A 16,168-nucleotide genomic window follows, 5' to 3' on the forward strand; every position below is an offset into this window, starting at 1 on the left:
ATTTTATGTGTAGAAGTGACTTGACTATATGTATACCTGTACATTACCAGTGTGCCTGGTGCCCATGGAGGCCAGAAGAGGGGTTAATAATAATGATGATGATGATGATGATGATGATGATAAGCTGTAGCTAATGCACAAAGAGTATCTGGCCACGAATAGAAGATTTTACTAACTTCTTTACACTGTAGGTTTAGCAGTCCACACATGCTGTCATCCTTAAATCTCTTTCAGTCCCAGTCCCAGTGCACACTTGGAACAATTTAAACTGAGACAGTAAACTGTCTGTCTGGGCACTTGAGCAGAAGGGAGGTTTATGCAGCAAAGATATTGTCAGAATTGCTTAAGTACACCAGTGTTGTTCTTTTCGAATGTTTGCTACCCAAGTCCATCTTCCCCACCTGCAAAATTAAGCCTCTCCTGGTAAGAGGTCAGGGGACTTGATGGCAGAGCAGGACTCAATGCTAGTTGTGACCTTGCAATGCCCCCTGGAGCTGCCCTTTAGAGGCATGATCTTTGATGTGAGGATGGAACTAATGGCTGATTGTGAGTCAGGGTTGTCTCCTGTTGTTATGGGAATGGAGACTAATTGGGGGAGGGGTATCAATCTTGGTGAACAATAGCAGAAACTTTCTCAGCAACCCTAAACTTCAACTATGGTACAAACTTTCCTTTTCCACACTCTACACCAAAACTGGTTATATACCACATACCTTCTAGTCATATTGGAAGCAACACTTCCTTACTTAAATTCCACTTAGTATAACTTAATATTTCCTAAGCAAGATTATTAGTACATCTTCAGAGCATCAATTTTATTACTTCAAGTTTATACTGCACCACTGTCATGGGGGTGGGGGGGAAATCAACCCTGGCAAAGAAGTAACATGTTACAAAACATTGCAAACACAGTGACACTCAGAAAGACTGAATTATAGAATAACAGGACATTGTTTCCAAGCCAGAAAGATCCCGAGAGAGCAGATGAAACAAAATCTCTCTCATTGGCTGCCTTCCATGACTGGGTGTGTCTTCAACCAGAGGGGTTTTTTGTTTTGTTTTGTTTTGTTTTGTGTTTCCAGGACCAGAGAGAACAGGAAGAAACAAAATCTATCCCATTGGCTGCCTTGCACCACTGGGTGTGTCTTCAACCAGAGTGGATTTTTTCAGGAGGGGAGAAGAAGGGGGAAAGGAAACCAACTCACTGGATGCCTTGCATGTCTAGGTATGACTTCAACCCGCAGTGGATTTTCCACTCTGAAAAGAACTTGATTTTCCAGAAACACATCTAAGATCCAGCCGGGGGTGGGTGGAAGGGTGGGGTTGTTTTGGGTGGTGGTCTGTGTCCCATCTGTTGGTTAAATGGTGGTGCTTGTGGCTGGAGATGGCTCCTTCCTGAAACCCCTAACCTTAGGTGGCAGAGGCCCACAGAGTCTGAAGGGAGGCGAGAGTACAGTGCCTCTCTGTGTTGGTTAAATCAGAGCTGCTCATGGGTGGCCGCGGCCTTGCCGGCAGAGGAGAGTGCTGATCGGAAGAATCACAAGCCATAGTTACCTCTTTAGAGCTTTATTGGGAGGGGGGAGAGAGAAAGAGGACAGACAGAAGGAGAGAGCAAAAGAGAAGGGGATCACAGAGGGCCCACCCGCTTTTTAGGCTGGGACACCGGCACAGGATGGTGATGTAATTAAGGACAGAATCCTTACACTCTGATTCTCCTTTTGTTCTCACAAAGGTACCTATCATCAAAGATGTTTACCTAGAAGGAAGGGACTTGAGGCCCAGCCTGGCCTACAGGTTAGAGAATAGATGAGGTGAGCTCCAGTGTTAGGAGCAGCATAGTTAGAGCCTGCAGTTTGCAAGCAGCTGGACCTGGCTGGTTTGTGCGTCTTTGACATTGAGTCTTCTGCCCTGGAAAAAAACCTTGCATGTCTGAAATGATTCCTGATTTCCGATCTATTCAACAGGGGCAGGATTTTGCACCCCAAGACAGGAAACAGGCCCACTGTTATCACCAACCCTGGGCAGCTTCTCTATCCACCGAGAAGCCCCTCAGGGTTTTCAATTGGTTGGTGGAAATCAACCTCTGGGTCCCCAATCTCCTACCCAAAGACTCACTTCTTTTCACAGGCTTGCTCCTGTTTGGAACCTCTACTGAGCTCCATGGCATTGTTTGGAACAGGCACACTGGTGGCTTCCCTGGTCTCAGGGATAACAGCTTCAGCAGCCATGGGCAAAGCTGGAGGGGCAGTCTCTGGCACCGTTCTAGCTGCCTCACAGGGTGAGTGCCCATGAAGGGTCAAGGGTGGGGAGCCAGGGGATAGTTATGGTGGGTGCAACATCCTGCACACTGTCACACTTCCATCATGGCCTTATGTCTGAGAGAGCCCTGAGGGAGACAAAACTCTGGTATGGTCCTGGACTTTGAGTCCCTAAAAATTCAGACCTACATGCTTGATGAGGTTCACCTCTGAGATTGCAGTTCCCGGGGGCTGAAGCTGGGCCCTATATTCTTTTCTCATGTCCATTGGATTCACCACCAGAGTTCACTTTTTTTCTGTTTCTTTTTGCTGTTTGTCCTTCTGGGTCTATAAGCCAGGGTGTCAATTTAAATAAATTCTTCACTTCAGTCCTTCATCCAGCCTGTGTAGGCCCCAACAGTTTTCTTTATTTATTCTCCTCACACATATCTTCACTTTGATTCGCAAATTTCAGCCTTTGGTGTCAACTTCTGTGAGTGTGTGTGTGTGTGTGTGTGTGTGTGTGTGTGTTTCTGCAGACAACTTTTATCATTTGCATGGCTCTTAGCTCACAATGGGCAACATTGGTCTGTTCCATGGCTCTTCTCACACTAAGAATGAGGCTCCTAAGAGTCCCCCAGTGTCCCTAGAACCACCTAGAAGATCTGAACTTGTAAATGCACACACAATCTCTCCCTGCAGCTAGTGCTCTTTTCCTTTCTGTCCCCAGGGCAGACACACTCAGCGGTTTCTCTAGACTCCACAGCAGGCATTTCATGGGGATATTCATGGACCTCTCCCTGAACTGTGACCTTCTTCCACCCAGGGCTCAACCTGCTAGCCCAGACTGCCCTGGGCTCAGGAGCATCTGTGCTTGGATCTGCGTTGGGAGTACTGAAGGTTGGCACCATTCTATCGGGGTGCCCTGCCTCTGTCTTGGCTGTTTGCCCCACTGGAGGTAACTGGCCCTGCATATCAGACACTTCTCCTTGGGAGAACTAAGACAAGCCACAGCTTGCTTGATTTTCTGTTTGTCAGAAATTCAGAGGGTTAGGGAATCCAGAAGAGAAAATATAAGATCAGTAGATTTTTTTGAGTAATTTCATTGCCTGCATTCAGGTCTCAATTGCTAGCCTATTACATGAATAAGTTCCTTAAATTGTTCTAATGGCCTCAGAGGACAATAACATTGTTGCCTTCCATTTTGGAGATGGGGCTCACTCTATAGTCCAGACTAGTTCAGGAGGCTATAAGTAGCACAGGATGATTGTTCTTAAGCTTGTGACCATATTTCTGCCAGATTCCTGAGTGCTGGAATTATTGGTGCAAGTCACATTCCTGTCAATATTATTCCTCATTGACCAGTGAGGACTATTGTTCCAAGGCCCTGGGCAGGAGGAATTGTAGGGCTTTTTTTTTTTTTCTGTTAGGAACAGTAAATAGAAAGGAAATTCAAAGGTGTGGGGGTGATGGTGAGAAGAAGCCCAGGCTTGAAGTTCTAAACAACCCCCAGAAGGTTTGGCTAGCTCTGTGGCCATCAGTTGAGCCCAGCATTCTGGGTCCCAGTCAGATAGCACCCCTTTATTTGGGAGGGCCTTCAGGTCATGGCCCAGACAGCCTGGGCCAACACCTCCTCTGCTTCCAGTACAAGTGAGCAGCAAATGCCTTCTAACCATGTTCTTGAGCCCCTGGGTCCACATCCCTTCCAGAGAGCCCTCCTGGCCACTCAGTACCTGCATATACAAGGCTGCCTCTACCCCCAGGCCACTGGAGAGCTGGCTAAGCTCTCGAGGTTACCTTTGAACTCTGGCACTACCAGCTTTAGAGTTTTCAATCCTGGCCCTTGTGGCTTCAGGGGACCAAGATCCTATATGCTGCCTGGGGCTCAAAATGTTGTGAGCTGAGCCCATAAGTACCTAAAAATGGCTCAGCATGCTACCTCAACAGCTAGAGTAGTTGTGTTAAGGAGGATCTGAGTAGACTTCCTGGAGAAGAAAATAATGATGGGGAACCTTAGTTCATCAAAGCATGTGTCTCAAGTAGTGTTCTGATAACATGTCTGTATCACCGGTGTTTAACCTGGCTGTAAGAAGACCCTTCCATGAAGCAGCTCTCTCTACCCTGGAGATTCAGTGCCTCCTATGTGGCCAAGGAGAGTGTGTGATAACCCACACTGGCAAATACTGACCCTGCTTCTAATCAATTAGAAGCCCTATCCTGAAGGGAAGAACCCACCATGGTAGCTAGAGAATGGAACACAAAGGCTCATATATTGGACTGTTTGTTCCCTAGTTGGTGGAAGCGTTTTGGGAAGATTTCAGAGGTGTGGCCATGTTGGAGGAGGTGTGTCACTCAGTGTAGGCTTTGAGGTTTCAAAAGCATCATGTCTGATGCTATGCTCCAGACCATGATGGAGCCTTAGCTGTGCAGGAGTCCTAAATTATTATGCCAGTATGTATGATCCCTGAGAGAGGCTACCCACATTTTTTTCCTGCTATACCCACAAGGATAGTGTTCTTTTTGTCTTTTTTCATGGAAGCCAGGGCAGTCACTCTACTACCAGCCTGTATCCCCAGCATTTTTTTATTTTATTTTGTTTGAACCTAACTTGCATTGTGGGGCAGAGATAAGAAAATATAGCATCAGACATACTCCCCCACGGCAGGCAAACAGCAAGCATGTGAAAATGGAAGAACCGAGCAAAATCCATCTGAGCGGTGTGCCTTCTCCAGAGACCAGCTGCCAGTGCCTGCTCAGAGCAGACAAAGGCACTTACTTGGGTCCTCTCCCTCAGGGAGAGGGAGAGACAGATGGGGCTCATTCCTTCCTGGGAGCTGGATGGGGTGTGGGACAGTGGCAATCCTCACACAGGATCTTCTTTTCTTTCTAGCCAAGGCTGCTGTGGCTGTGCTTGGGGGAGGTAAGTATCTTCAGGGAAGGGGTGCCAGTCTACTCCTAGCCCCTCCTGTATGCAGGGAGTCAGGAAGCAGCCCATCCTGTCCCAGTAGGCTTCCCTGGAGGTGGTGGGGTAAGGGTGGAGATGGGATGAAGGAAGTGGCCAGAAAGAAGGAACTAAAGAAAGCAGTGAGTGTAGTGAAGAGTCAAAGAGGCCACATCTTCAGCAGGTACCCACCACCTTGTGTGAAAATAGTCACCTTGTGGCCTGGTGGATATATTTACACTCCTCTGAGCTCCTGATTATTTCCTTGAAAAAGCATGCTTGTGGAGCTCATTTAGAGATTTCCAGGGTGCTGTATGGCTGAGAGAAGCAGAGAGTTGGAATGTACTGGACATGCTATGCAGGCACCATCAGCTTGCTGCCTCCTGACATGCTCACTGGAGACACAGCAGGACTCTGGGATGTCTCCTTCAGCCTCAACCATTGTGTCCAGTGCTTCTGCTGTCTCCTGGGCAAGATGTGATCTTCTGTAAACACTTACTTTGGGCCATTCTCTTAGCCCAGCATTAGACCAAGACAGACACTGAGGCCCCAACAGCACCTTTCCTGATGAAGGTCTTGCTACCAATCAGAGCCAGCCCAGGACTCCATCTTCAGTGACCAACATCTACTCTCTTCCTATGCTCCCTGGCTCATGGCGAGCCTGCCTCATGCCTCACATTACACCTTTGCTCTCTGGGTTTCTCTCAGGAGGACTAAGAGGGAAGAGGGAAAGCCCTGGTCTAGCCTGCTCTACTTATTCTCTCCTTCTCCAGACCCCAGCAGTTCCCCCAGGTTAGACCCAGTGTGTTGGGGATCCCTTCTCCAAATTTACCTACAAAGCTCCTCTCCCCACAGCCATGACTGTAGCTGCCGTGCCCCCCGTGCTGAGTGCCGTGGGCTTCACTGGGACAGGAATCGCTGCCTCCTCTCTAGCAGCTAAGATGATGTCCTTGTCAGCTATTGCTAATGGAGGTGGAGTTGCCGCTGGCAGCCTGGTGGCCACTCTGCAGTCAGTGGGTAAGTGTCGGGGAAGAGGACTAGAATGAGAGCAGACATAGTCCAGCTTCCCACTTGCTGCTTAAGCTTCTGCTGGGTTTTAGCAGGGGAGGTGGAGGAGATGGGGGAGTATCCATGACCAGCTTAACTAGGGCTCAAATATCCACCTTAAGTTCAGCCTTCTTCCTTATTGGCGGTGATGTTACCCAGGTGGATTGATTTTCCCTAGAGTTTTTTCATGGAATTACTCCTTTCAAACAAACTGGGCTAGATGCAGGTCCTGGAGCCTTTGGAAAGAGAGAGGACTCTGTGGAGACTCTGCTTCAGGCAATCCTGACTGACCCTGCCAACTATGACACCCTCTGACCCCACAGTTTTCACTCCACCTCCTATTTTCATCCTTTCTTTTTTCCCCAGGAGCCACAGGACTCTCCATGTCATCAAAATTCCTCGTGGGCTCTGCAGGATCTGCTCTGGTGAGGTGTGTGATGCGCATCTGAGACTTGTAGCCCTTCTCTGTCCAGAGAAGGGGACACGGAAGCAGAGGTGACCGGTCCCAGTTTGTCCAATCCCAGAGAGGGATCAGTTAACCCCCATGGACAATCTGCTAAAGCCAAATGCCTAATTGGAAATAAGAAATAAAATCAATTTCTGCTGCCTGCCTTATCATTCTCTTCACATCATGTGCTGTTTGTGTTGGAAAGGCTGAACAGGGACCTCTCTGCGGCCTGGGCATGGGTGGGTTAGGCTCACCTCTCTCCCCCACCATCTTGTCACAGAGACACATGGTGCAGGTGAGTCCTCAGGTGGAATGAATGTAAATGTGAAAACAGAAGCTGCCCTTTGACCTGCTCCTGATCCCTTAACTCTGAGCAGGTCACCTTCTCATTGGACCCATCCTAAGTGAGAAGTTGACCTAAAGGACTTCCCAGATCTCAGCCAGGTGGGGCTTGGCTCAGTCCCTAAGAGGAGTTTTAGCATGGCATCCCGCTTTGAGCTACTCATCTCAAAGCCAGAGCCTGGTTTCTATTCGTACCACCTCCGCAGTATACATCCAGTGATTATTTCTGGTGACCTGCCCTCAAAACTTCTGTTTCAGCTAGGTCACCAGAGAAACTCCAAACCTCTACCTATTCTTTCAGTCCTGCAGCTCCACTAGAGGAAATGATTTTCTCTCTTTGTATGCCCAGCCCAGCCCTTGCCCATGCTTGGAAGTGGAAAACAGTTCACTGATCGCACCGGGCAGATGGAAGTGGTAGTGTCTTCTACCTTGGGCCCTCCTCCCCTCCACACAGGCAGAGTGGTTCTTGCTATGGACCTCCAGGAGGGATTTCCCTGTGGGCAGAGACAGACCTCATCCTCCCTCCAAGGGAGGCACATCCCCCCCAGTGACCCAAGACCCAAAGGTTCCTCTCTCCCCTGTCATAATTCATGTCTCCTTCACAAACAGTGACCTGTATAATGGAAGAATCAAAACCCACCATTCCCTGAGGATCCTCAGGCCCTCATTAATCTCCTAGAGAGATTTTTATATCTATCAGCTGACCTGGGATGACAGGCAACAGCTCCTGGACACCCTCTTCATGGCTGAAGGGAGGGACAGATCAGGCTTGGGCCTGGCAGAGGATCACTGCCACACAGTGAAGCCCCCAGAGAGTGGGTTTTCTCTCTGCCTGACCTGACTGAGACTCCAACACTGACCAAGGTAAGGAGGCTCTGAAAAATTGTTCTCAGGTCCTTTTCCAAAGATCAACAGCAGCTGTTAGAAAAATTCCCAATGTGTCTAAGGTGAGAGAGGTATTCCATGAGTCCCAGGAATCACCTATTGGGTTCCCAGAGCACTTCTGTGACTGTCACCTGAGGTTCACTGTCACAGATCCAGAGGAGCCAGAAAAGCAGGGAGCAACCAGTACTGCTTTTCTCATGCAGTCAGCCCCAGGTAGTAGAAAGAAACTTCCAAAGTCAGAAGGGTTTGCAGATACAAATAGATCTCAATTATTGGAGCTTGCTCAAAAGGTTAACAGTAACTATGACCATATGAGAAAAAATGCAAAACAAGAGATTGACCTGGGCAGTCCTGGCAGTACTCAGAGAGACCTATAAAAGAGATCCCAGAGGGAGATATCAGAGAGACCAGGAAAGGAAGAGGGGACAAGGGCATCCTGTCCTATGTAAATGACTTCAAAGGGGAGTGTGTCCTAGTCCGGAATTGGGATCCTGGTAGAGGCCATTGGCCTCTCTGTCCAACAGACTTGATCCTGTTTCTGTTGGTTGGCCACTCCAGCTATGCTAATCATGAATCTGACACACAGACTTTGGCCAGGACCTATTCCTAACATCACATAATCTGTTGAGGCCTTCTTGAGGGGGGACCCCAGAGAGGTGGGTATCCAATGCTGGAATGATGCCTTATCAGTCACTTCTCCTGGACCAGCCCCATACCTGTTTCTGTAAGACAGCCTGCTGCCAGACAATAACCCAACAGAGGCTCCCCTTGATTGCCTGGAAGTGACTGATGCAGACCAAGCCATCAGACCAGACCTAACAGATGCCCTCACACAACCCTATCTCCCTCTGTGTGCTCCCCAGATAGACTTCTGCAGCCTTTCCATGTCTCAGTTTTCCAGATCTTTTCATAAGATCAGAATCCTGCCTCTGTGTTCTGTAAATGTGCCTGGTACCTGTCACCGCAGTGAACAGTGTCCAGTGTCATAATTGTTTCATAAATGCCAGGATCCTCCTGCCTCAAAATCAGTGTGTACTCTGTCCAGCACTGCATTATGCACCAATCACATGGGCGATGAATACCAGCCTTGGGTGAGGGTGTGGTCAGGTTCCCAGGACATAAGGCAAGGATTTCAGCCTCCCTTTCAATTTTATGGATGCTGTATGGTGCTGACTATTTTGATGCTGTCTCTTTCCCCAGGTACCAGTGCATTAGCTTAGCCCAGTGCATTCCCTGGTGGTTCATGTCAGCCTTTCAGCAGTACCTTGGGTTAGGTATGTGCTGCTCACAGCCCTGGACATCCAGAACCATTGATAAGGAAGGACCACGAGCTCTGGGTTCAATGTTCTTGGCTACCTCTCATGTTTCCTCTGGACAGGAATCTCTGTCAACCCAACCTTTAATAAGGAACAACTGTGGTCCAGAAGGACTCAAAAAGCCCCCATGCCACACAGACCATCTCCACTAGGGCAGGGACCATGCAAAGCTTCTACCCTCTGTCTGTGTGTTGGACAACCTGTCACCTCCCTTTGATCTCCAGCCTCAGTCTGGTTGGGGAAACGGAAGTCTCAAAACTGCCAGTCCATAACTCCCTTCAAAAAGTCACCAGAAGCAAAGATCGGCACACCAGCATATAACCTTTATTTTTCATCTTTCAGTGGCTTCAATGGGAGGTTTGGAGGCTCATCTTGGGGTACACTGTCTCCTGGATATTCCTTAAAGGCTTTGGGTTCAGCTGGTAGAGGTGTAGTCTCATGTGCTCATAGCTCCGACAGCTGCCCCAACTGTGCCCAGGATGATGTTGGTTGATGTAGAAAGTCCAACAACCCCTGGGAAGGAGACAATACAGTGATAGTCAGTCTCCTAAGGCTTAGAGATGCCCCACCGCCCTTTTGTCTGAACTTTAGGGTTCTGCTTTAGACAATGATATTCAAAGTGTCGGACCAGAAGGAGAAGACAGATTTGGGTAAGCTGAGATATAGGATGGAGAGTTCTCCCGCGAGGAACACCCTCTCTACATTGCAGTACAGAGGGGAACACACTGGAGAAGGACACCCAGGTAGGGAAGGTTCAGAGCCCAGGTAGCATGCATCTTGGACCAGGGCTCCTTCCTGCTTCTGCCATCCAGTGGCCCTCACCCCTGCATCAATCCCCAACCTCACTCACAATGAACCAGACAGTAGGGACAGAACGAGAAGACATAGGTCATATGAGAGGTTGGACTGTAGGGAGAGGAAGGGTGATGCCCTCCTTGGCTGGCTCTCCAGACATCTTGCCTGGACTGACACTTACCCACTGACTGTAGTGTGGCTACCAGGCTTCCTGCTGCAACTCCACCCCCATTGGCAATTGCTGCTGCTGACATCATCTTGGCTGCTATGGATGCTGCTGCTATTCCTGTGCCAGTGAAGCCCATGGCACCCAGGGCTAAGGGCGCAGCCGTCACAGCCACAACTGTGGGGAGAGTAGCTGGGTGGGTATGGGCTCAGGGGAAAGATTCGCTCAAGAATTCTTTGACTGTTTGGGAGGGGTCTATCTATTCTAAACAACATGGAAAGGGCTCCCAAGGTAAAGAAGAAGGATGGTGGGCCTGGAGAGATGACTCAGAGTTCAAGTGTACTGGCTGCTGTTGGAGGGGTTCCGAGTTCAGTTCTCAGCAACTACATGGTGGCTTACAACCATCTATAATGAGATCTGGTGCTCTCTTCTGGCCTGCAGTCAGAACACTGTATACATAATAAATATATAAATCTTTAGAAAGGAGGAGGAGGAGGATAGGGCAGAGAGCCAGGCAGAGGCAGAGAGGTCTGTGGAGGATCTGAAAGAGAAATAGTCTTGCCAAGCTATGTGACACTGGAGAAATCATCATACTTTTCCAACTCTCAGGTTTGTGGGGGGTAAGATTAACCACTTTTGCTGTTTTAAGTAGCTTCCCCTTCCCCAGCTCAACAAATTCTCTACTTGCTGCTCATCATATGTAAGGCCTGAAAGAGAAGTGAGGCAGGAAATCTTAAACTGGGCAGGAAACCTTAAACTCATGCCTGCAGAGAGCATAGTTCTGACCCTTGGTAGACCCAGTCAGCTCCATAATCCAGAAGAAGGCCGGAGCTGGAGTGGAGCCCACCTCCAAGCCCAAAGTCCCACCTCCTCACAGCAGGTGCAAGACACATACCTCCTCCAATTGTAGCACCAATTACTGTACCTAGGGAGAAATGGGGTGGGTAGAAAAAGTTAGAGTTGGCTGATGTCAGTCAGTTCTTGGCAGGCTTGCATTGGGAGCCCAGTTCCCAGTCAGGGCTGAGGGCTACTCACCTAACATGGTGAGATGTGTTGGTAGCTGGTAACCTTAGGAAGTGGCTTAAATCTGAGGAGAGGAGAGACTCTTACTTCTGAACCAATAGGGACATGGCCCCGCCCCTTGCAATGAGTCAGTGTCCTGGTAAATGTTTGAAAGCAATAGAGGAAGTAGGCACCTGCTCTTCTGGCATCTGTTTACCTCTGAGATTGGTTTCTATCCTGACTGACGCTTCACACACACACACACACACACACACACACACACACACACACACAGAGAGAGAGAGAGAGAGAGAGAGAGAGAGAGAGAGAGAGAGAGGTGACAGCTGGTTGCCATTAAATCAAAACTGAAACAAAAACCACTCACATACATACACAAACTTAGTGAGAAAAATGTGGGCACAAAATTCACTTCTCTCCCCTGAAAGAGGATGAGAGTTTATTGTGGAGCTGTGGCTGGATAACTAGATAAGGTTACCTAAAATTTTGTGTTTTCCACACAGTAACAGTTTGATGAGGTTTTTTGCAGTAGTAGAACCAAGAAAGCCATAAACCAAGGCACTTCAAAATACATGTATTAGTGTGGGCCCCGTGGGCCCTGGCCCCTGACTGTGAGTGGCTGCCTCCTTGCTTGCTGACCTTGACCAGATGTCCTCTCTATTCAGATTCCCTGCCCGTCTCCTTCTCACCTAAGGATCACCGGAGAGCTCAACGGAGGTTCTTTGTTCCTGCATCCTGTATTTGGTGTAAACAACTTAGATGCAAGAATGTAGAACATTAGGTCTAGAATGTAGACCATTGGTAGCGAACTTCTGCCCTCCAGGGATCCTCCATTTGTGTTGTAAGCCTGTATTTAAGGTTTCTTCCCTCTTTCAATAACAGCATCGGCATTTGGCATTCGGCATTCAGCCATGGTGAATGACTCGATGTCTCTTGTCTCTATTTTTAATCCGCAGCCCTTCGCTCGGACATGGTGAACAGGTATCCGTAATGCGGGTGTTACCACTACATATTAGTGAAGACATGAAGTGGGAGGGTCAACGCCGATGGGGGAGCCTCTACTGGAGGACTTGGGTGCTAACTGATGGCTCCCATTTAGGTTGGTGGGAGCCAGGCATTTGTATATTCCAAAGGATTTGCCTAATGGTCACAAAGATGTTAGGTTAGGTAGAAATGGGGACAATGAATGGCTATTATAAGGGCTAAAGTTGTCCCAAGAGAATTTGGCTCTGGACTTGCAATATTTGAAATTCTCCACAATCGTTAAGGTTCTAAAGAGTTAATCCCCCTTGCCAATGGCTCAGACAAAGGTACAGCTTCTTCTCTCGTGGAACTTTGGTCCCAAAAATGTATCTAATTTCATCGATGTCCTTTAGAGGAAACTGTTCACACATTTATGAGCATTTTCTTCCATCTCTGTCTCCTGTATAATATGCCACTACCAACCCATTCTGACTACACTGTGCATGCTGCTTTGCAAATGGTTCCTTCTACTCAACTGGCTGTTTAGATCTATGTGGGCTGTTTCCTGGGCATCAAGTTTACTGAGGTATAATTTAGACAAGATATCACACTTTTGGTACAAGCTTCTATAACTTTGAACGAAATTTAGTTACATTTGCAAATACATCTCAAATCTGGAAACCTCCTCTTCTTGCCTAAATTGTCTCATCTTTTCTTTTAGCCATCCCTCCCCCCCCCCCCCTGCCCCGCCACCAGTGATTCTCATTCAGTCTCTACACACTTGCCTTTCCAGAATGCCTGTGCTTACCACCTAAAATTCTGCCCTGGGAACATGTGCTATCTCACTGTCCCTGTCTCTCCTTTAAGGGTGTGAGTTCTAATACTGGCATTTGTAAGTTACCTAAGCTGAAATGCTGGCATCCTGGTGCACCAGTATTACTGGAATATATAACCAGTATTTCCTGGTTATATATTCCTATAGGTGAGCCTGCATCTCAGTGCTCTTGATCTCCAGAAACAGGGTAGATTTCTGGCCTAAACAGGGTTCTTATTGCCATGATGAAACACCACTACCAAAAGCAACTTGGAGAGAAAAGGGTTTATTTTAGCTTACACTTCCACATTACTGTTCATCATCAAAGGAAGTCAGGACAGGAACTCAAACAGGGAAGGATCTTCAAGGCAGGAGTTGATGAAGAGGCCATGGAGGGGTGCTGCTTACTGACTTGCTCTTTTCCAATGTAGATCTGGGGTAGAATGATCACTAATAACCATGCAACAGAATCAATATCAGGCTGTCTTGAAATCTCCTCTGCTAGTGGGATTAGGACCTGTCCTTGGTGCATGAGCCGGCTTTTTGGAGCCCAGTGCCTATTGTGGGACACTTTTCACAGCCTTGGTGCAGGAGTAGGGGCTTGGATTTGCCACAACTGAATGCACTAGGCTCTGCTGAGTCCCTATGAGAGGCCTTGCCTTGGAGGAGGTGGGAATGGGAGGTGGGTTGGGGAGGAAGGCTGAGGGGTGGGAGGAGAGAGGAATCTTGTGGTTGGTATGTAAAATGAATAGAAAATCTCTTAATAATAATAAAAAAATTTAAAAAAATAAAAATTAAACAAGATATACATACACACACACACACACACACACACACACACACACACACACACACATCTGAAGAAATCTCCTCTGCCAGTGAAATTAGTTCAAAAGTCTTTGGTTTTGGCCTCAGGAATATCAGGTTATAGCTAGGTGGGAAACTGAAGAGGAAGACAGGAAGAAGAAAGGCAGAGGGGAGAGAGATGCCAGCACCACCATGAGAAGCAAGATGTGAAAATACCAGTAAGCCACAGCCATGTGGCAACTTATAGATTAATAGAAATGGGTTAAGTTATAGGAACTAGCTAGCAAAAAGCCTGAGCCATTAGGCCATACAGTTTGTAAGTAATAAAAGCCTCTGTGTGTTTACTTGTCCAAGTCGCTGTGAGAAGGGTGGGACACAGGAAAACTTCCAACTACAGAATACCCTTAGGACAAGGGAGAAAAACAGTTACATTCTTTGCCAAAATATCACAAGACTGGTCTCTAGCCCAGTTCTTAATATTTTTCCCCTACAAAACCTCTTAAGCTGTATCTCCATAATCCACATTGCTCCAGGCTCCTCTTGGAATGGTCCAATAGTCCCACTTAAGTCATTCAAGAGCTTTCCTAGTCCAAAGTCCCAAAGTTTTCCACATTCCTTCCAAGACAGCATGGTCAGGCCTGTCACAGCAATAGCCCACTTTCTGGCACTGAATAAGCTGTATAAGCTACTTTTCTATTGCTGTGAAGAAACACCATTACCAAGGCAATTTATAGAAGACCGAATTTATTTGGTTTATAGTTTCAGAGGTGAGTCCATGACCATCATGGGTGGAGCATAATAACAGGCATGCAGGCAAACAGGTATGCAGGCAGGCATGCAGGCAAGTAGGCAGATATGCAGGCAAACATGCAGGCAGGCATGCCACTGGGGCAGCCGCTGAGAGCTTAAGTCTTATTCACAAGCAGGAGGCAGAGAAAGAGAACTAGCTTGGCTAGCCATGGACTTTTGAAACTTCAAAGCCTACCCCAGTAACATAACCTCCTTCAACAAGGCCATGCCTCCTAATCCTCCCCAAACAGTTCTACCATCTTGGAACCAAAATTCAAATATGTGAGCCTATTGGGGGCCATTCTCATTCAAACCACCACACTTACACTCTCATACAAGCATGTGGGAGGCCTTTCCTCATCTATTTCTTAAAACCACTGAGCTTTGTCATCAAATAAAGCTGCTGTTGGTTGGGTGTGTAGCTCAACATTAGAGCTCTTGTCTAGTCCTAGGGAGGCCTTGGGGTCCATCTCCAGCATAGCAAAATTAAACAAAGTCAAACAAACAACCAAACAACAAACCCAACTTTTAGTAATAGGTTAAAACTGAAATGGTTACTCGAGTTACATTTCTTTTTACTTCTAGTGAGATTAAATAGTTTTTAAGTTTATTGGGTTTATTCTGAACTTACTTTGTGAATTATCTTTTCCTTCTTTCTTTCTTTTTTGTTTTCAAGACAAGGTTTCTCTGTGAAGCCCTGGCTGTTGTAGAACTGGAACTCACTCTGTAGACTGGGAACTCACAGAGATCCGCCTGCCTCTGCCTCCTGAATGCTGGGATTAAAGGCACGAGCCACCACTGCCTTGCCCTTATTCTTTTTCTAAAAGTGTATGGATGTGTTTTTATATGTGCTCAAGGAGATAAGAGAGGTGTCAGCTCCCTAAAGCTGGAGTTCTAGGCAGTTGTGAGTTGTCTGATTCCCATGGGTGCTGGGAATTGAAGTCAGATCTTCTGCAAGAAGGACACTAATATGTGCTCTAACCACTGAGCCCTTTCTCTAGCCCATCTTTTCTTTTCTTTTCTTAGACAGGGTTTCTTTGTGTAGCTTTGGAGCCTGTTCTGGAACTCACTCTGTAGACCAGGCTGACCTCAAACTCACAGAGATCCACCTACCTCTGCCTCAAAGATGCTGGGCTCAAAGGTGTGAGCCAAGACTGCCCAGCTTCTTTTCTTATTCTTGTACCAGTTCTCTAGTGACATGTTGGGGGCTGGCTGGAGATCCTGTTAGTGTGCGACAGCACCTGCCCATCCAGAGGCTCTGAGCTGGGCTCCCAACACTCGTGGCAAGCAGTTCTCAACTGCCTAGGACTCCCACTTCAGTAGTCTACCACTGACCACTTTTGTCTTCTTCACCCACTGGCACACATGTGGCACATACATGCATGCACATGGAAGTAAAAATTTCAAAACTGAAATATTTTCCCATGGTAATCATACATGAGTGGCCTTAATCTGGGCACATGTGTGGTAAAAATTCCTTTTCCAACCGTCATTGTCTGCTTTTGTTGTGGTGCTTTTGTTTGTTTTGAGGCAGAGTCTTGCTATGTAGCCCAAGGTAGCCTATGACTTGAGCTCATCCTATGTCAACCTTGTGTGTG

General features: G+C 47.5%; 2 protein-coding genes across 3 annotated transcripts; one reads left to right on the forward strand and one right to left on the reverse strand.

The window, feature by feature from the left end:
* The first annotated feature begins 1,067 nt into the window (after positions 1 to 1,067).
* On the forward strand, positions 1,068 to 6,852 carry LOC114706055 (interferon alpha-inducible protein 27, mitochondrial-like). 2 transcript variants are annotated; one of them, XM_028888277.2, is made up of 6 exons: positions 1,068 to 1,225; positions 2,128 to 2,278; positions 3,064 to 3,195; positions 5,128 to 5,157; positions 6,034 to 6,195; positions 6,592 to 6,852. In XM_028888277.2, exons 2-6 carry the CDS (start codon positions 2,161 to 2,163, stop codon positions 6,672 to 6,674), a joined length of 525 nt encoding a protein of 174 aa, XP_028744110.1. In that variant the 5' UTR covers positions 1,068 to 1,225; positions 2,128 to 2,160; the 3' UTR covers positions 6,675 to 6,852. The 2 variants fall into 2 exon arrangements, with proteins under 2 accessions (XP_028744110.1, XP_028744111.1); XM_028888278.2 differs by lacking the exon at positions 1,068 to 1,225 and adding an exon at positions 1,227 to 1,305.
* A 2,661-nt stretch (positions 6,853 to 9,513) lies between these two features.
* On the reverse strand, positions 9,514 to 11,292 carry LOC114706052 (interferon alpha-inducible protein 27-like protein 2A). Its single transcript, XM_028888273.2, is given in 5 exon segments — positions 9,514 to 9,661; positions 9,663 to 9,729; positions 10,193 to 10,354; positions 11,073 to 11,102; positions 11,213 to 11,292. Coding segments are annotated over 5 exon segments (387 nt in total). The 5' UTR covers positions 11,220 to 11,292; the 3' UTR covers positions 9,514 to 9,540.
* Positions 11,293 to 16,168: the final 4,876 nt, after the last annotated feature.

This window comes from Peromyscus leucopus, chromosome 14 (genome assembly GCF_004664715.2).
Source record: "Peromyscus leucopus breed LL Stock chromosome 14, UCI_PerLeu_2.1, whole genome shotgun sequence".
Classification (NCBI taxonomy): domain Eukaryota; kingdom Metazoa; phylum Chordata; class Mammalia; order Rodentia; family Cricetidae; genus Peromyscus; species Peromyscus leucopus.